The sequence below is a fragment of the Myotis myotis genome, unplaced genomic scaffold, assembly GCF_014108235.1.
Source record: "Myotis myotis isolate mMyoMyo1 unplaced genomic scaffold, mMyoMyo1.p scaffold_m19_p_12, whole genome shotgun sequence".
Classification (NCBI taxonomy): domain Eukaryota; kingdom Metazoa; phylum Chordata; class Mammalia; order Chiroptera; family Vespertilionidae; genus Myotis; species Myotis myotis.
Window position 1 is genome coordinate 61,210,844 of NW_023416316.1, and position 24,591 is coordinate 61,235,434.

General features: G+C 44.7%; 1 protein-coding gene across 1 annotated transcript in view; it reads left to right on the plus strand.

Annotated features, from left to right (window-relative positions):
• LOC118667587 (methylthioadenosine phosphorylase) overlaps window positions 1–24,591 on the plus strand; it is a 44,761-nt gene that overhangs the window by 15,148 nt on the left and 5,022 nt on the right. Inside the window, exons 5-7 of the mRNA XM_036331277.1 lie at window positions 12,199–12,301; window positions 17,167–17,406; window positions 21,594–21,716. Coding sequence (XP_036187170.1) covers window positions 12,199–12,301; window positions 17,167–17,406; window positions 21,594–21,716 — 466 coding nt within the window. The remainder of the gene's footprint in view (window positions 1–12,198; window positions 12,302–17,166; window positions 17,407–21,593; window positions 21,717–24,591) is intronic.

Below are 24,591 nucleotides of genomic sequence, written 5' to 3' on the forward strand. Positions count from 1 at the left end.
GTTTAATGAGGTGAGCTTGCTCCTGGGGAACGCTTACTCATCAGGAAAGTCCCGCTGTACACAAAGTGCCGAGGGATTACTATGTCAGGTTATTCCCCCTCCCAAAGACACGGCCTTGGGCTTCCCCTTCCATGTCCCATCTGGAGTTATTTGTTCCACCCTCTAAAGCCCGGCTGGGAAGTTCGGGTGCACCCTGATACCAATGACATCATCGCTCTCGGCCTCTTGGGCAGGGTAGGCATTCGCAGTGGAAATGGGAGCTCGTGGTAAAGTTAGGCAGGAGGCCTTTGCTGAGCATTCCCCTCAGCTGCTGCGTAAACCCTTCTTGTTCTCGCAGCTTCCTGCCCGTCTCTTTCACTCTTAGTTGAGAAAGTACCTCTTCCCCAGGAAGAAAACAAGCTTCCTTCACCCCCAGCAGTGGGGGCAGCCCCTCCCTGGAGGAGGCCAGCTCCTCTGGCCTTGTGCTCTGCTGCCACTTCCCGGGGCAGCCTCACTGTGAATAGAAATGCTGGTGAGCTCCCAGTTTTGGAATTCCTAGGAGGTGCCACAGATCCATCCTGTTTGCTGCACACAAGGGTAATTTCCCCAGTTTATAGCTGAAGAAACTTCAGCTCAGAAATACTGGCCATTTGCTAGTAATTGGGACCTGTGGGGTTTGAATTCCGGTTTTTCTCCAAAGCCGATGATCTCAACCATCGCTCACACATGGACTTCTAGCTCCACCCTGTCCCTCAGGAGCCATACTGGCTGCAGGACAAGGTCCCAGAGATACCTCAGACTTTGTAGTAAAGATTAAATTAGTCCCCTTCATTGTCTTCTAACCCCACACTTCTTCTCCCAAGCCCCCCATTCTTTACTTGGGGAATTGCTAAGTTGGTGAGCCTGGCCCTGACCTGCACCCCATAGTCACTGCTGGGAGCTGTCACCCTCCGTCCAGTCTGTCTCTGAGTACTGCTCTGCCTGCCTGGAGTCCCACCCTCTCTCTCCTGTCACCACTGTCCTCGTTTGGGTCATTTCTTTATTTTTTTTAAAATATATTTTATTGATTTTTTACAGAGAGGAAGGGAGAGGGATAGAGAGTTAGAAACATCGATGAGAGAGAAACATCCATCAGCTGCCTCCTGCACACCCCCTACTGGGGATGTGCCCGCAACCAAGGTGCATGCCCTTGGCCGGAATCAAACCTGGGACCATTCAGTCCGCAGGCCGACATTCTATCCACTGAGCCAAACCGGTTAGGGCGTTTGGGTCATTTCTTGACCGAAAATCCCTTCTTCACCCTAACTGACTCCCTTCGAAGTTAGTTTCCATACTAGGCCCTAAAACTAAAATAAAAAAAGATGCAGTCAGAGGGTTCTGAAAACCATGCATCCATCTGCAGTCTTCTGTGGGGGTTTCCCCTCGAATCTGATTATCGAGTATAACGGCAGTGATAACCACCTGCTAACACCACACTTCGGCTAACACCACACTTTGGTATTTGAGGGGTAAGGGTGCCCTAATTCTTTTTTTTTTTAATTCTTTATTAGTTAAGGTATTACAAATGTGTCCTCATCCCACCCCATTAAGCCCTAATTCTTTATATAGAATACCTCACTCAGCTCTTCTTGTAATTTTTTTGTAATTTTGTCCTAGTTCCTTTTGTCGTTGATGCCGATGATCTTTGGGTGGTTACCCACCACCTGTGTCAGAGCCAGGATTTCATTCATTCTTGTACTCTGTTTATCAAGACCTGTTGGAAAATAGGCAATATGAAGGGAAACCTATGTTATCTGTTTATTAAGCACTATTGCCTCATTGGGATATAAATATCAATTTGTTTTTCTTCTTTCCTGTGGCACCATGACAGTTAGGGGCAGTCATTAGCAGGGAGTGGGAGGATCTTAAAGATGTTGGTCCAAATTCATAATCTTTCAATTCCTTCTGGTTAATAGGACAGACTCATTCAAATTCTTAATTTATTGCCATTCATGCCAAAACTCCTTCTGTCCCCACTGTAGTTTTCAGCTCCCTTCCCTTCTCTAAGTGCCTTTGTACCCTGACTCCTGAGCTGAATCTTCTAGGATTTGACCTTCACTTATGTACATGCTCTGGACGGCGCTGTCCATACATGTGTGTGTGCACACCCACACCCATACACACCTAGAAACGTCGGAGGCTCCTGCTTCATCCTGTCCATCTTGAAGTTATGCAAATTGCCTAGGGTATAAATAATCCTTTTGTTCTAACCCTGCTTGGGGGGGGGGGGGCAGCAGTGCGTGAGGCTGCCCAAGGGACGGACCCGGATCCCTGACCCGGCGGGGGAGGGCAGCAGTGCGCACGGGCAGAGCCGCCCGGGTTGGACAGGGCAGGACACCTGGCTTCCTCCCAGCCCCAGTCACTCCGGGCAGGTGAGCAGCACGCAGAGAGCCTCTGGACAGGGGAGGCAGGCCGGCGGAGGGTGGCCTGTACTCCCCACATGGCTGCAGTCGCAGCTGTGAGCGTGCCAGGCGGAGCCTGCAGGCTGAGCTGATCTGAAGTAGCGCCTGCAGGCCATCAGCGCCGAGGAGTGGCTGTGCAAATCCCGCCTCCTGTCCCAGAAGGTGCAGGATCGCAGGGACAGCCAGACTGATGTCCTCCTGGCCGCACAATGGGGGTTTTTGGATCTGCAAAGCCAGAGGCCTCCCGTGTGCACATCCTCTCCTCGCACGCCTGCAACAGTCACAGACAAAGGCGTGCACAAGTTCCCTCCGCCTCTCTGCACTTCCATCAACCCAGCATGCCTAACACCCCCATAGGATGTGCACACGTCCCCTCTGATGCGCTCACATCCTTTGGAGAGTGTCTGGGTGTTCTGGGTGCTGAGGGTGGGCGCCTGTGAGATGACAGTGAGAGGGGGGAGTGGTGATGCCCTGTTCCCACGGAGGCCAGTGCAGCTACGAGATCACCTCTGGGGGGTTAATGCAGATGCTGAGGCAGGAGCAGATGCAGACAGACACACCTGGTGGGCACAGGCGGCCCTCGCTGAGGTGCCTTCGGTCAGCGTTCAAGATCAAGAACCCAGAGGTGGAGAGGAATTCCGTCCTCTCAGTGAAACAGTGGGATAGTCGTGGCGACTGTAGAGGAGGAATGTGCACTTTGGGTTCCAGCACGCATGAGCGAAGGCTGCCCTGACTGAGCCTCGCTTGCTTGGGGCCTAGCGCACTCCTGCCAGGCAGCGGGTGACAGGACGTGCTTTTCCGAATTAATGAGAGAAAACGTTGATTCTCCCACTGCCCACGAAGGTGGAAAGTGAAGTGGGGAGACATGTGGGGAGTGAGCGAGGTTCCCTGTCTGGGGGTTCCAAATCTGCTGTTGGTTTCTTTCCCCGCTGACTAGAGATATACAGGGTATCCTCCCAATATGTATACACACTTTGAATACCTACTGATTCCAATGGTTTTAAGCATGAGAAGAAAGAAACAACAGTGGAGCTGTTATCTGTTAAAAGTGTGGACACAAACAGGCAGTTGGACATTCCCTGAGGGGTCTCAGATTGGAGAGGGTGCAGGCCAGACTGAGGGGCCCCTTACCCCCACCCCCACCCCAGTGCATGAATTTCGTGCACCAGGCTATTAAAATATATATATATAGCCAGACGTCCGCCATGATGTTCCTTACCAGCTACAGGCTGTTTTGTTGTTGGATATAGGATTTATTTAAGCTGGCCCCTGAGTGGGAAGTTTGATTGTTTTCTGCTTCCTGTTAGTATTGACTGTTAGTATTTCAGCTAACGTTTGTGTCCTGTTATCTGCGTGAACATAACTTGGATAAAGGGCCAGCAGTTTGTCACTGGGGGTCGAGGTGACAGACGCTGCTGAGAGCCCCTCTTCCCGTCAGCGCTCAGGCTTTAAAGTCGAGGGGGTTGAACAGTTTTCTTATTTTACTCAGTTTCTAAAAACTGAACTTGTCTCTGTCAGTGGGCATCCCTGTTTGAGTAGCCTTTAAGTGACTTCGCTAAAATCAGTTCCCCAAAACCAGTCACCTGCTGAGCAGCCGGCGTTGGCCCGGCTCTGCTGGTGAAATCCTTGACTCATGCTCGCTCCTGCACGCTGAGGCTTGTCATGACAACACAGCCAATCCAAGAGCCTCGATCCAGAAACAGCCCCCCAGTCTGTCTTTCTCTGGGCTTTCCCCCCGCTCTGTGTGAAAGTGCCCCGTTCCCTCCTGAGTCTGGGACTCGTATCACTCGCCAGGACACAGCATCGCTCTGTCTCTTCCATGGGCAGTTCTTTGTTTGTACACTAACTTTGCTGAGCACACATTCCTGTGTGACAACTCTGAGCAGTTTGGGGGGCACCCCTGACTGGGCCCAGAATGTGTCATGCTCTGCGGTTGGCAGGTTGGCCCTAAACAGTAGTGACAAGTACTGAGCACTTGCTTCGTGTGTGCTCATTCAGTCTCCACACGGACCGTAGAAGGTGGGTGGTATTAATTCCTCATTTTAAATAGGAGGAAACTGATATAAACTGAGGTGTAACGAGAGATCAGTGACTTTCTAGAGGCACAGAGCTGGTGAATGGACAGTAAAACCACTCAGACCAGTCAAGTCCCTCAAGTCTGGTTTCCAGTGCATGTCCCAAGCGAACAGAGAGGTGAAATCAGCAGTCACCTTGCTGAGCTGGGAGGGTTCCAATTAAAGCAAGAATTAGGGGCAGACCTTCATCATCAGTTTTTTATTATTACCCACAACCGAATTAACTATATCTTAAGCCAGATAAGCATGTGAATTAGTTTCCTATTGCTGCTGTAACAAATTACCTCAAACTTAGTGACTTAAAGAATACAAACTGATTATCTTATTCTGTAGGCATCTAAGGTAGGTGTCACTGACTAGATGTCAGCAGAGCTGCATTCCTTTCTGGAGGCTCTGGGGGAGAATGTTCCCTTGCTCTTTGCCACCTGCATTCCTTGGCTTGTGGCCCCTTCCATCTTCAATGCCATGGTGGGTTGAGTCCTTCTTGCATCTCATGATTCTGACATTGACTCTTCTGCCTCCTTCTTCCACGTGTATGGACTCTAGTGATGACATTGAGCCCATTCAGTTAATCCAGGATAGTTTTTCCATTTTATTGTCAGCTGGCTAGCAACCTCAATTCCATCTGTATCCTTAGTTCCCCTTTGCTCTGTAAAATAACATATTCACAGGTTCTGAGCATTAAGATGTAGATATCTTCGGGGGCACGGGGATGCACTCCACCTGCCACCACATGCCTCTTTGCCCCTTTCACAAGTCAGTAGGGCAGCCACCACTCTAAACTCTTGTCCTTGGTCTGGGTTGCTTCCAAGGAGTGTGGTCCTTCTCATTCTTGTCAGCCACAGCTGGAACACAGCCTCCCGCCAGGTCCAGCCAGTTTGACATTGCCTGAGGCCGAGGCACACTGAACCATGGGCTCAGGAATAGATTTCAGTTCTGTCTCTTGATGGAAGGAAGAACAGATTCCCTCAAGGGCCCCCTTATCAGGAAAAGGTCCCCCCGGGCACTGTTGCAGACATAGTTTCTTCCTCCTGGAAACTGTCTTCCATTGACCTACTCCAAATGCTTGCTTCTGCTACACCTGCCTCCATCTCTGATGTGATTTGAGTGAATACTGTGTGCGAGGTGCTTGGTCATTCTCAAGGCAATAGTGGCAATAGCTCTTTGCACCAATGATTACTGACCCCCTAAATGCAAATACCTGCCATCTAAAATGGAGATGTTATTACATCAGAGTCTCTTGGGATGTAACTGCTAGAGGGTTCAGTGCAGGTGTTGCTATTAAGTGCCTTATGAAGAAAGAACAGAAACCAGACACATTTAGTAACAAGATCAAATCAGGCATAAAATGACGTTTCTCATGTATTCTCCATATCAGTGAGAACACTCAAGATGAGAGCGGCCCTAACCGGTTTGGCTCAGCAGATAGAGCGTCGGCCTGCGGACTCAAAGGTCCCAGGTTCGATTTCGGTCAAGGGCATGTACCTTGGTTGCGGGCACATCCCCAGTGGGGTGTGTGCAGGAGGCATCTGGTCGGTGTTTCTCTCTCGTCGATGTTTCTAAACTGTCTATCCCTCTCCCTTTCTCTCTGTAAAAAATCAATAAAATATATTTAATTAAAAAAAAAAAAAAAAAAGATGAGAGCGAACCATTCGACTGGAAGAGCTGTTTGGGCTGGAAATTGGCAGTCAACGGGCAGGTCCCGTTAGTACAGGCTCCGTCAGGTGGCTGTCCCCACCGTGTGGGACCTACCTGATAAATTTACTTCTGGCATTTTGCTCAATTTTTAAAACTCTCATTTCGCTAATTAAAAACCCTCAGAAAGCCGTAGCCATTTTGGCTCAGTGGACAGAGCATCAGCCTGCGGACTGAAGGGTCCTGGGTTTGATTCCGGTCGAGGGCACATGCCCAGGTTGTGGGCTCGGTCCCCAGTAGGGGGTGTGCAGGAGGCAGCCAATCAGTGATTCTCTCTCATCATTAGTGTTTCTATCTCTTCCTCTCCCTTCCTCTCTGAAATCAATAAAAATATATTTTAAAAAAAAACAAACCCTAAGAAAGCATCAGAACTCTTAAAATTTCTCTCCTTTGCACTCTAGCATTTTTCCCTTGGGTGGTGTCATCCCTCACCGCACCTGTGACCAGGAGCCCCATTGCTCAGTGTTACTCATCACTGATCGTGTCTCGTCGTTTTATACTGTACAGGAGTATTGCCGTTTATAGTGATTTAATTAAGCCTTTCGCTGAATGTGTTGTCACTTAAGTCAGTCATACAAAGCCCCACAAATAAGTGGGCAGGCTATGTAAAGAGGTCTTTCTCATCTCTACTTTCCTTCCTGGATGAGTCCCAAAACCATGATAAATACTGATTTTAAAGTCTCTGTTTCTTCCTGGGCCTGCTTCACTTGCCCCTTTCAAGGTGGGGTGTTCTGATATCCCCCTCCTCAGCCACAGCTTGTCCTTGGTACTGGCTTCCGATTCTGTCTCTAGCCCAGACCTCATTTCTGAGCTGCTGTGGGATATCTGGCCTTCATGGTTGACTTAATCCTCATAAAGTCCTTTTAAGTGGGTGGCTAAACACTATATTTTATGATTGCCATGTCTTCTTGACTCTCCATTTTCCAATTTGCTATAAGCTGTATAGCTAGCAGTTGGGGAGCTTTGTTTAAAGAGAAAAATGTAAAATGTTCCACTTGAGAGAATTAAAACAGGAGTCAATAAGTATCACATATTTACAGCATAACATGAAGCATGAATAACACATGTTATATCTTAAGATAAAAGTTCAGAACAAAGAGAGGATTAGGTGAAGAAGGGGTGGAGATAAGAGGAGAGGACAGAGGTCGATGAGATGAGGGTGTTATCACGTGGTGTCCAGTGGCGTATAGCAACTGAAGGTTTTAATCACGGTTGTTAGTAGAGATGTTACTAACACTTGACTCATTGAAGGCTGGAGCCAAGCCAGAGCTGGAGTATGTGGCACCATTTTATTGGTCAGTTTTACAAAAAGAGAAAAACCCCTGATCACACGGGCTGGAGCAATCACTTGACCTTTTGTTCAACCCATCTGGAATTTCTTCGGGTTTAAGTTAGCTTTTCCCTTAAACCACTGACAGTGCTTCTCTCTCATCATGGATGGTTCTGTCTCTCCCTTCCCCCTCCCCTCCGAAATCAATCAAAAAATATATTTAATAGAACACTGACAGGTCTTCTTCATTCCTCCCCCGCACTGAGGTCTCATCTTTGAGCGAGGTGGCTTTGGGCTACTAGTGTCAGGGTTCAATAAATGACAATCAACTGCAAGACGAAGGCTTTTAATGGACCTGAAACTAACAAAGCAACTGTTTTTTCAAAAAGGACATTTTTAAGGACAACAGGGAAATTTGCATATGGTCTATGTATTAGCTGATACTGCGGAATTAATGTTATTTTTATTTATGTGGTAATGACATGGCAGTGGAAATAGTCCACGTATTTTGGTCCATCTGAAGTAGGGGTGCATGACAAAAGCCTGGGATTTGCCACCAGGGAAATGCTAACAGATAAAGCATATTTGACCAAATTTTGGAAATTGTTGAATCGAGGTGATGGATATCAATGGGGCTCAGTATTCGGTCCTCTACATTTACAGTGATTGGGAATATTCACGTTGACTTCTTAAGTGTTTGATCTGCCCTCCTGAGCCCAGAGTTGAGCTGTGTCTGCAAAACATTGTGCTTATCCTGTCACAGCCACCAGATCACAGGCATCTGTTGGAAAGTACGCTGCCACCAACTCAGGGCCAGGGAAGCCAAATACCATCCTGAAGCTGCGTTTTTACCATTTGCCTTCAGCTTATCCAGAGCTATTGATTCTGGAGTGAGGACCAAAATGTTGATCTATATAGAGTTGATTTCACCAGCCCCAGAGAATGGAGAGATGGCCTTTTTTAAAAAATTATTTTTAATGTGTTTTTATTGATTTTCTCTTATTATTTTTAAAAAATCTTTATTGTTGAAAGTATTACATATGTTCCCTTTTTTCTCCCATTGACCCCTTATAGCCCACCCAGGCTCCCCGCCCCAGCCCTTCATCCTATTGTATGTGTCCGTGGGTTATGTATATATGCATATAAGTTCTTCGGTTGATCTCTTCCCACACATCCCCGCCTTCCCTCTGAGATTCAACAGTCTGTTCCATGCTTCTGTGTCTCTGGATTCATTTTGTTAATCAGTTTATTTTGTTCATTAGATTCCACATATGAGTGAGATCATGTGATACTTATCTTTCTCTGATTGGCTTATTTTGCTTAGCATAATATCCTTCATGGTGTAAATGTACTGCAGCTTTTTTATCCACTCATCTACTGATAGGCACTTGGGCTGTTTACAGATCTTAGCTAATGGCTGCACCAATCTGCATTCCCGCCAGCAGTGTACTAGGATTCCCTTTTCTTTACAACTTTGCCAGTACTTGTCATTTGTTGATGGTAACCATTCTGACAGGTGTTTTAATTTGCATCTCTCTGATGATCAATGACTTTGAGGATTTTTTTATATGTCTCTTGGCCATCTGTATGTCCACTTTTGAGAAGTGTCTATTTAGGTCCTTTGCCCATTTTTTAGTTGGATTGTTTGTCTTCCTTTAGTTAAGTTGAATGAGTTCCTTTTATATTTTGGATATTAACCTTTATCAGATGTATCATTGGCTAATATGTTCTCCCATACAGTGGGCTCCCTGTTTATTTTGTTGATAGTTTCTTTTTGCTGTGCAGAAAATTTTTATTTTGATGTAATCCCATTTGTTTATTTTCTCCTTAGTTTCTTTTGCCCTAAGAGATGTATCCATAAACACATTGCTATGAGAAATGTCAGAGACTTTGCTGCTATGGCTTCTCCTAGGGCTTTTATTGTTTCACGTCTTACATTTAAGTTATCCATTTTAAGTTTATTCTAGTGTATGTTATAAGTTGGTGGTCTAGTTTCATATTTTTGCATGTATCAGTCCAATTTTCCCAGCGCCATTTACTGAAGAGACTGTCTTGACTCCATTGTATGCTCTTCATTCCTTTATCAAATATTAATTGAATGTAATGGCTTGGGTCGATTTCTGGGGTCTCTGTTCTGTTCCATTGATCCATATATCTGTTCTTGTTCCAGTAGCAGGCTGTTTTGATTACAGTGGTTTAGTAATATAACTTGATATCTGGTATTGTGATCCCTCCAACTTGGTTTTTTCTTAAGATTGCTGTGGCTATTTTGGGATTTTTTGGTTCCATATAAGTTTTTGGAGTATTTATTTTAGATCTGTGAAATATGCCATTGGTAATTTAATAGGGATTGCATTGAATCTATAGATTGCTTTGGGTGGTATGAACATTTTAATGATGTTAATTCTATCAATCCATGAACATGGTATAGTCTTCCATTTCTTTATATCTTCCTCTATCTATTTTTTCAATGTCCTGTAGTTTTCAGAGTACAAGTCTTTTTGGTTGCTATAGTAAATAGGGTTGTTTGTTTTCTTTCTCTTTCTGAGAATTCATTATTGACATATAAAAATGCCATTGATTTCTGAGTGTTAACTTTGTATCCTGCTGCATTGCCAAAATCATTTTATTAAATCTAGTATTTTTTTGGTGGAGTCTTTAGGGTGTCAATATCATGTCATCTACAAATAATGAGAGTTTTAATTTCTCCTGTCTAATTTGGATGCCATTTATGTTTACTTCTTGTCTGATCACTTTTTCTAGCATTTCCGGTATTATGTTGAATAAGAGTGGTGAAAGGGGATACCCCTGTCTTTTTCCTGTTCTTAGTGGAAATGGTTTTAATTTTTGCCCATTGAGTATGATATTGGCTGTAGCTTTGTCATATATAGCCTTTATTTATTATGTTGAGGTATGATCCCTCTATTCCCAGCTGTCCTGTTTTTTAATTTTTTTTTTCCTTTTTGGTTCTTTGATTGAGTGATTTTTTTTCTACCCTGTCTTCTAATTCACTGATCCAATCTCAGTTCCCCTAATCTGCTGTGTGTTCCTCCCCACTGTGTTCTTTATTAGTGTTATGTTATTCTTCATAGTTACTGTATCTTTTCTCATGCTCTTGAGCATCTTTGCCATCATTATTCTGAACTGTATGTCTGATAAATTTCTTATTTCCATTTCATTTAGCTTTTCTTCTGGAGAATTCTCTTGTTCTTTCATTTGGGGCTTGTTTGATTTTTTTGTCTCCCCATTTTGGCTGCCTATTTGGGTTTGTGTCTATGTATTAGATAGATCTACTATGCCTCCCAAGCTGTAATGTAAGACAGTGCCAGATGCTGTTTCTAACTGCCCCTGAGTACCCTGTTTGCAGCTATCAGCAATCCACAGCTTGTGGTTCCCTATGTGGGGGCTAGGTGCCTTTGGAAAGGACCAAGATGTGCACCAAGGCCTGCTTTTCCTAGCCCTGGGCCCCAAATTAGATCAGGCAAAGACAAAGCCTCCAGAGTTCCATGTCTGCCTGCATTCTGATTGTATTCAGTCTTGATTAGCCTCTGGCTATAGACCACACTGTGGGGTAAGAGGTTTTCCAACAGGATGGGGCAATTACTTCTGCCTGCAGGTGGATTGTTATTCTTAGTCTCTTAATGGGTCTTGGAAACTCCACAGGAAGGGGCAAGGGGTTTTCCCAATAGAGTGGGGCAACTGCCTTTCCCCAAGCAAAACCACCTAGATCCCAAAGGTCCACGGGAGAAAGATGTCCTCTGCAGCGTGAGGGAATGACTCAGCACAGCACAGAAAACCAGGGTGTCTGCCTTCTGAGGTCTAACCCTAGGGCCCCCAACCCTGGCTTCTGCTCGCACAACTCCAGTCCACTCTGCCAAGGTGAGTGGCTGCCCCCAAAATTTTGTGCATTGGCTCTTTATGAGTGTGCCAGCATTTCCAGTCATCTATTGCTGGCAGACAGCAGTCCTGCTGCTTTTTATAGCCAGATGTTATGTGAGCAACTTTCTCAGGTCCAGTGCTCTGTGAAAGGGAGCCCAGCTTGTGCTGTAGGCCCCAGAGTTCTCAGTGGGAACCCCCCACAGCTGCTGTCTATGGGAGCCCCACCAACCCTCCTTTGGTGCCTCCGCACTTCCTATCAGTCTCTGTTTGGTCGCTGCTCTCTTTCTTTTCTTTCTTTTCTAAATATATTTTTATTGATTTCAGAGAGGAAGGGAGAGGGAGAGAGAGTCAGAAACATCAATGATGAGATAGAATCGTTGATTGGCTGCCTCCTGCATGCCCCACAGTAGGGATCAAGCCCGCAACCCAGGCATGTGCCCTTGACCGGAATCAAACCTGGGACCCTTCAGTCCGCAGGCCAGTGCTCCATCTACTGAGCCAAACCAGCGAGGACCAGTCTATACTTTCTGTCCTTGGTGATCAGGGTTCTCTCCAGATTTTCTGTATTTTCATTGTAATTCCAGTTTGGTCCTGGGAGTGTGTCAGTGTAGCTTCCACTTATGTCGCCACCGTTTTTTGGAATCCACTGTTTTTATTGATTTGAGAGAGGGAAGGAGAGAGAGAGAAAAAACACATCACTGTGATAGAGGAACATTGATTGTTTGCCTCCCATATGCACCCTGACTGGGAATGGAATCCAAAACTTTTTGGTGCAGGGGAGGACACTCAACCAACGGAGCCACCTGGCCAAGGAAAGTTGGCCTTCTTTGAAACAAAACCTTTTCACTTTGTTTTGTAGGACCACCACGAGGCCTCAGACCTTCTATGATGGGAGTCACTCCTGTGCCAGAGGAGTGTGCCACATCCCAATGGCTGAGCCGTTCTGCCCCAAAACGAGAGAGGTTTGTAATCTGTCTGGAAAGTACACCAAAATAAATTGTGAGGGCTTGGGTTGGCATTTAGAGTTAGATTAATCTATACTAATAAAAGGGTAATATGCTAATTAGACCGGATGTCTTCTGGATGACCATCCGGACATCCTGACAAAGCTGGGCCCAAGTGAAGCCGCCGACCCCTGCAAACAGCCAGAGGGAGGGAAGCCCGGGTCCCGGGTGACTGCAGCCGGCTGGAGGAAGGAATCCTGGGTCCCGGGTGAAGGGCCAAGCCAGAGGTGGTTAGGGGCGATCAGGCAGGCAGGCAGGCGAGTGGTTAGGAGCCAGCCGTCTCTGATTGCGAGAGGCAATCCGGACATCCCCCGAGGGTTCTCGGATTGGAGAGGGTGCAGGCCAGGCTGAGGGGACACCCTCCCTCCCCCATGCACAAAATTCACTGGGCCTCACTAATAAGCACATGGTCCCTCTTTCTCTCAAGTTAACGTCCTATGCGAGGTTTTGTGAAAGTTGTTTCCCTTTGCTAATAATGCTTTCTCTACTGTCAGTCATTTGTAAGCCGAATCACTCAAAGTAGCAACCTACCTTCTTTATAAGTTTTGATTTTGCTGTCCGGATACTTTTTAAATAATTTAGTGTAGACTAGCATATTAGTCAAGAGTATATAGTCTGGAACCAACTGAATGACTAACATGTGTAGGTATTTATATTCTGTATATTAATTTAAAAATTGATCTCACTAGCTAGTACATCACTGACAATGCTTCTAATCTGTTGTGTTGCACCTGAATTCCAAACCTGGAATATATGAGAAATACCATGCATGGAGCAGGAGACGGACTTTTGAATTGTGATAGCCATTTTTATTCTCTGAGGGCTACGGCCTGATGCCGACTTCTGTGGGGCTGCCCCCTTTGTTCTGAGATTTTACTCTAATCCCAGAGAGAAGGCTGGAGAGTAATGGCCAAACTCAGCTCAAACGTAAATGATGACAACCTGACAGTGTATAGAACAGCAATGATAATAATTTGATTCATAAATGCAGTTACCAGTCATTGGATGTTTCTATACTAATATACATTTCTAGGTATTAACTCTTTTATCCCTCACACAGTCCTACAATGTATATGTAATTACTGCCTTCATTTTACAAATGAGGAAACTGAAGCTCAGAGGTGTAAAGTAACTTTTCCAATGACACACAGCTATTATGCTGAAGAGCAGAGAAAGTAAACTAGTTTTAACACCTGCACATGGAAAGCAGCTTTTCTATTCACCCCTGCATAACCATGTAAAACCAGTTTCCGTGGAGTCAACGGCCTCTTAACCTCACCCTATTTTAAAAAAACCCACAAACAACAAAATCTAGAATGCACGGTAAGGGGTTGCGGGGAGCCATTTGAGGTGTACCACTGTACATTCTCTCTGAGTTCTGTGAAAACATAAGTGGCAGGTTCAGTGTGTATGTATGTATTTAAATGTATATGTTTCTGGGTGGTTATCAGCAGAATATATCAGAATGCTGCCAGTCTTCCCTCTGAAACATGGGTCTACCCACACAATAAATTCGCTCTCCAGCAGAAACTAGATGTGTGTAAAATTCTTGTCCACTTCGCCCTAGCTGGTTTGGCTCAGTGGATTGAGTGTCAGCCTGCGGACCCAAAGGTGCCAGGTTTGATTCCAGTCAAGGGCACATGCCTGGGTTGCAGGCTCGGTCCAACGTGCAGGAGGCAGCCAATCAATGATTCCCTCTGATCATTGATGTTTCTATCTCTCTCTTTTTCTCCCTTCCTTTCTGAAATAAATAATAATATATTTTTTAAAAAAAAAAAAATTCTTGTCCATTTCAAAATGGGGGCAGTTTGGGAAGGAATACGGTAGACTAGGGAGAGAGTGTAGGAGATCGAAGATCTTTTCCCAGGCAGAAAATAAGTAACGTACAGTAATATTAGGGGTATACGTAGGTGGTGGAAGTGCTAGTGATGATTACAGAGCACATGTAAATGTGGTGGCTGGTGGAAGTTGCCAGTAGTAGAACGTGGCCTCCCTTGTACATTTGTGTTAAAATGTGTGTAAATAGGTAAGGAGATGAATATGAGAATATTTATGTGCGAAAGGAGTGTTTCCCTTGGGAAGGTGAACTGCGCCATGGGGACATGGGTGGAAGAATAATACCATTTTGTTCTCTGCAAATGTTACCTATTCCAAAATTAGTGTCACTTCTAGTCATTTTAGGAGGTGATTTGATAGACACTCTGAGAATCTTGACTCATGAAATGTATTTTGCCTGGTGATCTGATATTGCTAATATTTTAGAGTCAAGGATGATAGATTCAGGAGTTCCATTATGATGACTCGAGACATGGAAATGAGAGCAGCTTAACCTCAGACCCAGAAATCTCTCAGCTTGTCTTTTGTATTTCTGACACCTTAAGGTGTTGGTGCAAAGTGGTGGTTTAAGCAGAGAGGCCCCAGTGCGCATCTAGGAGCCTCTGCGTCCTCCTCCTCCTCCCGTCACGGCCCCCACCTCCCAGGGTGATGGCGAGGACCTCTTGCCTCCGCCGCTGGTAGCTATGATCTTCCTCCACTGATCTCTAGAAGCACTCTAGGTTGGCTGAGACAGACAGCTCGGTTATTTGGGATTTTAAAAGACATTTAATGAAAACAGGGCAGTGCTTGTTATATAACTTTTTTTTAATCCTCACCCAAAGATATGTTTTTATTGATGGGAGAGGGACAGGGGGAAGGAGAGACAGAGAGAAACATCAGCGTGAGAGAGGAACATTGATTAGTTCCCTCCCATACGTGCCTGGACTAGGGATTGAACCCACAACCTTTTTCATGTACGGGATGACACTCCAGCCAACTGAGCCACCCGACCAGGACTGGTTATATATTAATTTTGAAAAAAGGAGGGGAGGCATGATTTAGGCCCCTGCATTTATAACCTTTACTCTTTGGGGGAAAGCTTTGGTTACGCATAGTCTTATTTTTACCACATACAGAATAAAGAAACATGAAGTAGCATCAACTATTCATTTTCTGTGGCTTCTCGTGGTGCTAAATTTGGAATTACCAAAGCTCTTGTTAAAATTTTTTCTCCCCATTGTCATAGCATAAGTTGTTTTTTAAGGAAATGGATTAATTTACTTATGTGGTTCACACATGAGCAGGCAAGATTTTCCCTAGATTAGAGCCTTCTATTGAGCGTGAGTCACTGCATTTTATATATATTTTTTTTTCTCCCCCCCCCCTTCCCCCCAGTTCACGAATTCGTGCACAAGTGGGATCAGGCTGGGCCAGCCCGGGGGAGGGGCTGCGGGCAGTTGGCAGGCCGGCCCTTCCCCCTGGTTGAACTCTGGTCGAGGGGACAATTTGCATATTAGCTTTTTATTATATAGGATGGTATCTCAGGAAGCTTTGCCAATTATTTGGTGAACCTATAGAAGCTGCCAGTACAATAAATCCTCACTTAACCTTGTCCATAGGTTCTTGGAAACTGTCTTTATGCAAAATGATATATAACTAAACCAATTTTACCTTAGGCTGAGATAGACAAGAGTTAAGTCCTTGTGGCATATTTCCAGTGACAGAAACATCACCAAACTTCTAAATATAAAGATCCCCCAAACTCTTCTAATATTAAACATTGAAATAAATGTGAGCTATGCATACATTTAAGGAAGGTGAATCAAAACAAGTAAGATAGTTATTTCCCAGCCCATTTATTCTCGATCAGGATCGTAGGTGGCCAGAGCTTATCTGAGCAGCTTAGGGCACCAGGCGGGGCCCCCTCTGGACTGGATGCCCTTTCATCGCAGGGTGCACTCACAGGCACTCACACTCACGCTGGGACAATGTAGATACAACCTAAACTCACATCTTGGGGATGTAGGAGGAAACCTGAGTCCCTAGAGAAAACACACTCCACGCAGACAGTGGCCCATTGGGAATCGATCTTTTTTCCTCTTCAATGTTATAATGAAATAACATTGTTCAAGGACCTGCTGTGCTTCTAATAGAAAGAAGACCAGTTTAGCATTTATATGTTTACAGTGTCTCTGACACAATTCTGTGCTGTATATCCTTAGCTCATTTAATCCTCACACTGTCTCTTGAGTCATATACAGTATTATTATCCCATTTTACAGGTGAGAAAACTACGACAAAGGTTAAGTGAATTTTCAGCGGTCCTCAATAAACAGTTAAATTTAAAAGACTAATTTTTTTTTTTTTTTTTAATTAGAAAGGAATGTTGAAGCACAGGCTAAGATACGTCTATCCCTGGACAGAAAATAATCAGCATGGGCCCATTCTGTTTTTACTGTATGTCCTTGCAGAGGCAACAGGCAAAAGAGATTATAGAGTAATTACTTTCTAACCAAAAAAAAAAGAGCTTTTACAGAAGTCTGCAGACTTTTCACAAAAGAGCAATGAGAATGAATTTCTCAGGAGCTTAGAAACGGTTGTCCACACATCTCTCTGAGAAGATGTGATGAGGAGCGCCACCTGTGCTGAGCCTGGAGCTTAAAAGCTCCGTCTCAAGTCCTTGCTCACACCCCAGCTTTGTTGCTTCAAGCTGTGAAGAAGTACATGCGATTAAAACTTGTAAACACATTCCTGGTGCGTAGGAAAAGCTCACTGTTCTCTTTCGTAGCTGTGAGCTGTACGTGCAGGGGCGGGGGACACAGGATGTGTGCGTGGTTGAGGGTCTGGGAAAACTGTGACGCTCCCCGGTTCTCTCTGAGGGTCAGCAGCTACTAGGCTTTTATAATAAAGATCTTTAACGACTCAACCTTTTACATTTCAGGGGAAAATAAAATAGTAAGCTGGACTTAGGTTTGCATGTTTTGCGTTTGTGGTTCCTTCTCTTCTAGGTCCTGACAGAGACTGCTAAGAAGCTCGGACTCCGGTACCACTCCAAAGGGACCATGCTCACGATTGAAGGACCACGTTTTAGTTCACGGGCAGAGAGCATCATGTTTCGTGCCTGGGGGGCAGATGTTATCAACATGACCACAGTTCCAGAGGTGGTTCTTGCTAAGGAGGCTGGACTTTGCTATGCAAGTATTGCCATGGCAACAGATTATGATTGCTGGAAGGAGCACGAGGAAGTGGTAGGTCGAATTCTCTCCAGAGCACGTATGGCCTGACTTGCCAGGTGCCATGAGCCCCAGAAAGAAAGGATCTTCACTATGTGTTTTTATTGCATTCTTTCCAGAAAGTACCTTTCTTCCAGGTTTTAAAGTCAACTTTTAATACATCGTCGTTAAGTATTACCAGATATTTCCTATAGTTGACTTTGGAAAGTAAGGACCAGGATCTTCAGAGCAAAGAAAAAAACACTTTTATCCACGGATTAGCAATGAACTGTACATTGTAGGCATGCTGGGAATCATATTGAGATTTGGGCCTTATTTTAAGGATCAAGGTCCTGGTTGTAATTTCCTTATGCGGTGCTACTGTCTGTGCTCTTTTTTTCCATGGAAAAAAACTTAACTGTTTCTTAATATCTTTCTGGTAAGTGGGCTCTAGTCATAACTATCTTGTTTACCCTACCATGACTGGATACCATGCTGGGTGTGGGAGCAAACAAAACAAGTTGGTAAGGAGCCAGCATTCTGTGGTTTTCACGGAGAGGGGGAGGTGGGTGGTTAGAGGTTAAGCAAACGAATGTGAGAAAGCTCAGGTGAGATACAGGCGTATGAATCCACTTGACTCAGCCAGGGAAGCTTCCTTACATGATGGGGAAGGTGGGCATGCTTAAGTGGAGAGGAGGGGAGGGAACAGAAGGAAGCAGAGCTGTGGAGACTGTGTTTCAGATGGGAAGTCAGTACGAGGTTTTAGGTAATAAAAACGGCATGGTCCAGCCAGACGGGTGAGGTCAGGCTTCCAGAACAAAGACTTTCATTGTGAAAAATTTGGAACATCTCCAAAAGTAGAGAGTCTAGTATAATAAACCCCAGTGACCCATCACCCAGCCTTCCAGGTATGGGCCATGGCCCACTTTGTGTCATACATATGCCCCTACCCACTTCTTTCTTCCCTGCCTTCATAAGTAAATAGTTTTTATAAAGGCCTTTTTAAAATATATCTATACTTATAGTAGGGTAATCTACCAATTGGTTGGGACACTGTCACGTAATGACCAGTCAGCAGGAGGGCAGGGCAGCGAGCTACATGCGGTGGAGAGCTACGAATGGGCGGGGCAGACAGCTGAGGCACGCAGCAGCAAGCTACTCACGCACGGATTTGTGCGCAGGGCCACTAGTGTATATATATAGTGCATGGTGGAGTGATATTTCTTTGTGTGTCTGTATTGATTTTAGAGAGAGGAAGGGAGAGGGATAGAGAGATAGAAACATCGATGAGAGAGAAACATTGATTGGTTGCTTCTTGCATGTCCCCCCACCTCAGGGATCAAACCCACAACCCTGTCCAGGAATCAAACCAGTGACCTCTTGGTTCATGGGTCGATACTCAACCACTGAGCCATACTAGCCTGGCTGAGGGCCTCTTTTATAAAAAATAAAATAGTAAAAAACAGCCACAGGACCGTTAATGTACAAAACATATTGATATTAATTTCTTAATATACTCAAGTATTTAGATTGTTCACTTTTTCCCTCTTGTCTCATCATTTTCAACTATTCAGAGTCTCTTTTAACCTAGTATTTTTCTCTCTTCATCCCTTGCATTTCACTTAAAGAAACTGGATCATTTATTTTAAAATAGAGAAAGGGACAGAACTACAGTCATATGTGTTTATTGATTTCAGAGAGGAAGGGAGAGGAAGAGATAGAAGCATCAATGATGAGAGAGAATCATTGATCAGCTGCCTCCTGCACACCCCCCACTGGGGATCAAGCATGTACCCTGACCGGGAATTGAACCATGACCTCCTGGTTCATGGGTTGATGCTAAACCAGTGAGCCACACTGACCAGGCCAGTCAAGGAATTTTGAAGTAAAAAAGTGTAGGGGTGGCTGCTCTGAGCACATGTAGGACAAGTGACATCTTCTGCAGGGGGACCCTTCCCACTATCACAGGGCTGCTTGTTTCACCACTCAGTCTCATGTAAAACAGGAATATTCTTGCTCTCTGTCTGTTCATTTACATGGATTTTGGGACATAGATGAACACAGGTTCTGTGTCTTGCATGATGCCTTATCCTGACTCTTCAGTGTAATTAACCATGAGGATGCTTTTTAATTTAAGAGTTTTGTAAATCCTGCTGCAGCACAGTCCCTCTCATCAAAGGGAACTGCTTGGCCTCACGGTGTTAGGAAGCTGCTCCCAATGAATAGAAGACGTCAGTGTCTGCCACTCCCTGAGGACGCATTGTTGCCTGCCTGTGGCTTTCTGCCTCATCTAGGAACATATCTCTCTGCAGAGCTAACGGTGCTTTCCTTCAGTCGACCCCGTGAGGTTTGGAAAGCAGTCAGTTGGAACTACTTCAATTAAAAGCAGAGAAGCTAGGTTTGTGTAAGTGGTAAGTCATGAAGGCAAATAATGTTGAGTGCCACACGAATATATGACAGATAGCATCATCTCAGCCAGCCAGCGCGTGTGTTGTGCGTCACACCAGATGTGCAGCCTGCCACGATCAAACGGTTTTAGAGTTGCCACGCCACCTTCAAATTCCTGTTCCTCCAATTACTTGTGATACCAGGCCTGTAATTTAACAAGTTACTCTTCTGTGGGATGGAGCCAGGGCTTCAGGGTGAGGGGCGTGAGTTGTTCAGTTACACTTCTAATCTTGCTGGATTACTGGGAGAATTGAGCCAAATGGAATGTGTAGAGCAACTAGTTGAATGCTGGCTCCTAGGAGGTTGGTCACCAGGTAGTAGCAGTGATGGCAGTGGGGGTAGAAAGACTATAAAAAAATTGTGAAGGAAACTTGAGAATTGAGCTGGTCCTCCAACAGAGGGTAAGATTTGATCATGAGGAGGTTAATAGGGAGGCATTTTGGGTGGAGCCCAGTAGCAGGACCAAAGAGAACAGAAGTCAGTCTACATAGAAATACCAGTCACAGGAAGTGTAAGGACAAGAGTGAATGTAAGGTAAACCTCTTGCACGCTTTATGACCCTGCATTTCAAGGATCCACTTGAACTGTGCCCGTATGTTGGCCTGACAGGCACCCAGCTGGTCACTGCTCTGTGTTCCCACAGTAATGGGACGTCCTCTGCTGCGGTACTGATCGTTTTGTCTAACCACATCCTGGTGTTTGTGGGAGGGTTCTGGACTTTATACTCCAGGAAACTGAATGAAAGCTGTAACCGCTGTGCCCTGAGTCTTGGATTACTTCTAAGTAGAGTGAAGTGTGACAAGTACTCTTCCTCTAACCAGCCAGTGTATAGTCCACAGCTTTTTCCAGCCTTTCCTTATGAAGCAATTTTAGTTACGTACAAAAGCAGACAATACTATGGGTTTCTGTGAATCCAACGTCAACCATTATCACATCAACTTATAGCCACTCATATTTCATCTGTACTTTGATCCCTAGCTTTGTCCATCAACATGTTAGGAGGTATCTAACCTAGCCACCTTGTCCTTGTCACATTCCAGCCATAATGCCTTATCATTCCCAGGCAAAGTTCGAGTTTCCAGTTATCTCAGATGATTTCTTCCAAGTTTTCTAAAAAGAAACCAAGTGATTTGACCTATACTTTCCCACAGTCTGAATTGTTGAAATCATCTCATCAGCGTAGTTTAACCAGAGTCTCTGTCCTCTGTATTTTATGAAAATTGGTAGATGGATCTAGACTTATGCAGATTCAGGTATCCTACGTAGCATTTAGTTTTTTCATCGGAAGAGTGGGTTGTTTGTTTGGTTTGGGTTGTGTGTGTGATGTTAGCAGCCCATCCATTAATTCATTGGGAGCTGTTAAAAGAAAATCATGATATCCTGATTTCATCATTTTTCTTTATTAGCTGGAAGACTTCTCTCGAGAAATGTTTCTTTTTGGACTGGTTGGTGATCCAGTGTAGCAACAGTTTTATGGCTGGGATCCATTCTGTGGACCTGGGGAGAATAGCCACAGCTTTCTAGAGCTGCTAACACATGACACCTCTGGAGAGAGTTTCTTAGAAATCATGTTGCAAACGGTACTTTTCAGAGGTGTTTGTTTTCTCTAAGACCTCCCCCATGGGACCAAGACCATTTTGATAAATGCAAAACTTGGGCTGGGGTTGAAACTAGAGTCAACTGACTTCACAGATCGGGAAGGAACTTAGGGAAATGTTCCACAAAAAGTGTGATTTTTTAATTGCTGGAAACATCCTGTGCTGCTGTTTCCCTAGGTTTCGGTGGACCGGGTTTTAAAGACCCTGAAAGAAAATGCCAACAAAGCCAAAAGTTTGCTCCTCACGACCATACCTCAGATAGGTTCCATGGAATGGTCAGAAACCCTCCATAACCTGAAGGTAAGTATCCTGAGCCATCTGCAAGCAGACACTTCCACATCCTCAGCTGCCTTTCCTATTATGTGCATCTCACCCTTGGTGCATCTCCTCCTGTGTTTTATACTGGCCTAGATGTTTTCTGCAAGTTTTCATTCCATTTCCTTCCTTAGTAACCATTTGTGATATTGGGTAGTTAGAGCTGGCTGGTAATGCAAGACCATTGGAAGTTGAGGTGGGGAGAATCCGCCAGATTCTTGACACGGTTCTGCCCTGCAGCGTATCTCTTAAGTCCTACTTCAGAAGATGGATAGCACTGGCTCTTCACGTGGCCTACGTAGCCAAGGAAGTTGTTTTTTCTTTGGCAGATCCATGCAGAGTGGTTGCAGCCTTTTAAGCTAAAACTGACAGAGCAGTAACAAAATGGTGCCGGGGAATATCTGCTTACTCTTCATGTTGCATCTAACTAAGAGTCATTAATGATAAACATCGGGTGGGTTGCAGGTTGGTAACTTTTTCTTTTTTTATTTTTATTGGTTTCAGAGAGGAAGAGAGAGGGAGAAAGAGATAGAAATATCAATGATGAGAGAGAATCATTGATCAGCTGCCTCCTACATGCCTCCTTCCGGGGATTGAGCCCACAACCTGGGCATGTGCCCTGACTGGCATTCAAACCGTGGCCTCCTGTTTTGTAGGTTGGCGCTCAACCACTGATCCATGCCAATCAGGTGGTAACTTTTCAACTCTAGTATTATCTCCCCAAATATACAGAGTGGGGCAAAAATAGTCTTACAGTTGCTCAGTTGGAAAATAAGGAAATAATTAGTAATAGTACAAGAATAAACTCTGTGTTTTGCATACTCACAACTGTAAGCCTACTTTGTCCCACTCTGTAATTTAAACTGACTGCTACACTCAGACATGTATGATTTTCATTTGGACATGTGACTCTTGATTAACCATATTAGATAAGGAGTTGCCTCAAACTGATCAGATTTTACATTCACCTAATATCCAAAGAGGGTAGCCAGTATGTTCTGAGGTGTCCTAGGACACACCTATACTCTTAGGTCTTATGCCTGTAGTTGAGAAAGGATTTGAAAAGTTGATATAAGCCCTCCCTACCCCAATTACCATTGAGGAGCCTTGGAACAAGAGCCATAATTTTAGTGTGATGAGGATGCAATATGGTAGTGAATGATTGAAAACCCTGGGTGTGGGGAAGTCATGATTTATACTGTTTGCCAGTTTATGTGGTGTAAATGCTCCAGTATAGCTGACTTTAAGCTACCAACATGAAGCCACTGATAAGCTGGACAGGATACACATAGATGGGTTTCGTAAGCTGGTATGAGCAGGCTCCTGCACACTAGTATAATTGAGGTGCCTTTAGGACTGGCAAAGTCAAGAATATGGGATTTGTAATCTATCTTTCCTACTAGACTTTTAGGTCCATAAGGAACGAGAAACATCAGTTTGTTTCAACCTGTATACATAGGAAATAAATGTTCTTTAATGAATAAATGATAATCCCTTTCCTCCATGAAGTATTTTATCATATCTATAATAATAAAAGCGTCATTTGCTAAGTAGACCGGACAGCCAACGACCTTCCGGATGTCCTTCTGGACATAGCCACAGGGGCAGAGGCAGAGGCAGTTAGGGACAATCAGACAGGCAGGAGAGCAGTTAGGGGTGATCAGGCAGGCAGAGTGGTTAGGGCAGGGGCAGGCAAACTTTTTGACTCGAGGGCCACAATGGGTTCTTAAACTGGACTGGAGGGCCAGAACAAAAGCATGGATGGAGTGTTTGTGTGAACTAATATAAATTCAAAGTAAACATCATTACATAAAAGGGTACGGTCTTTTTTTTAATAGTTTTATTCATTTCAAATGGGCCAGATCCGGCCCGCGGGCCGTAGTTTGCCTATGGCTGGGTTAGGGGCATTGAGATAGGCAGGCGAGCAGTTAGGGGCGATCAGGCAGGCAGGCAGGCAGGCGATTGGTTAAGAGCCAGCGGTCCCGGGTTGCAAGAGAATGCAGGCCCGGCTGAGGGAGACACCCCCCACCCCATGCACGAATTTCTTTCTTTTTTTTTTTTTTTTTTTTTTTTTTTATTGCTTAAAGTATTACAAAGGGTATTACATATGTGTCCATTTTATCCCCCCACCCTAGACAGTCCCCTAGCCTCCCCTATCCCCCAGTGTCTTATGTCCACTGGTTATGCTTCTATGCATGCATACAAGTCCTTTAGTTGATCTCTTACCTCCCTACCTCCTGCCCCCCAACCCTCCCCGGCCTTCCCGCTGCAGTTTGACAATCTGTTTGAGGCAGCTCTGCCTCTGAATCTATTATTGTTCAAAAGTTTATAATGGTCTCTATTATCCATGAATGAGTGAGATCATGTGGTATTTTTCCTTCATTGACTGGCTTATTTCACTTAGCATAATGCTCTCCAGTTCCATCCATGATGTTGCAAATGGTAAGAGTTCCTTCCTTTTTAGAGCAGCATAGTATTCCATCATGTAGATGTACCACAGTTTTCTAATCCATTCATCTACTGATGGGCACTTAGGCTGTTTCCAGATCTTAGCTATGGTGAATTGTGCTGCTATGAACATAGGGGTGCATATATCCTTTCTGATTGGCGTTTCTGGTTTCTTGGGATATATTCCTAGAAGTGGGATCACAGGGTCAAATGGGAGTTCCATTTTCAGTTTTTTAAGGAAATTCCATACTGTCTTCCATAGTGGCTGCACCAGTCTGCATTCCCACCAGCAGTGCACAAGTGTTCCTTTTTCTCCACATCCTCTCCAGCACTTGTCGTTTGTTGATTTGTTGATGATAGCCAGTCTGACAGGTGTGAGATGGTACCTCATTGTTGTTTTGATTTGCATCTC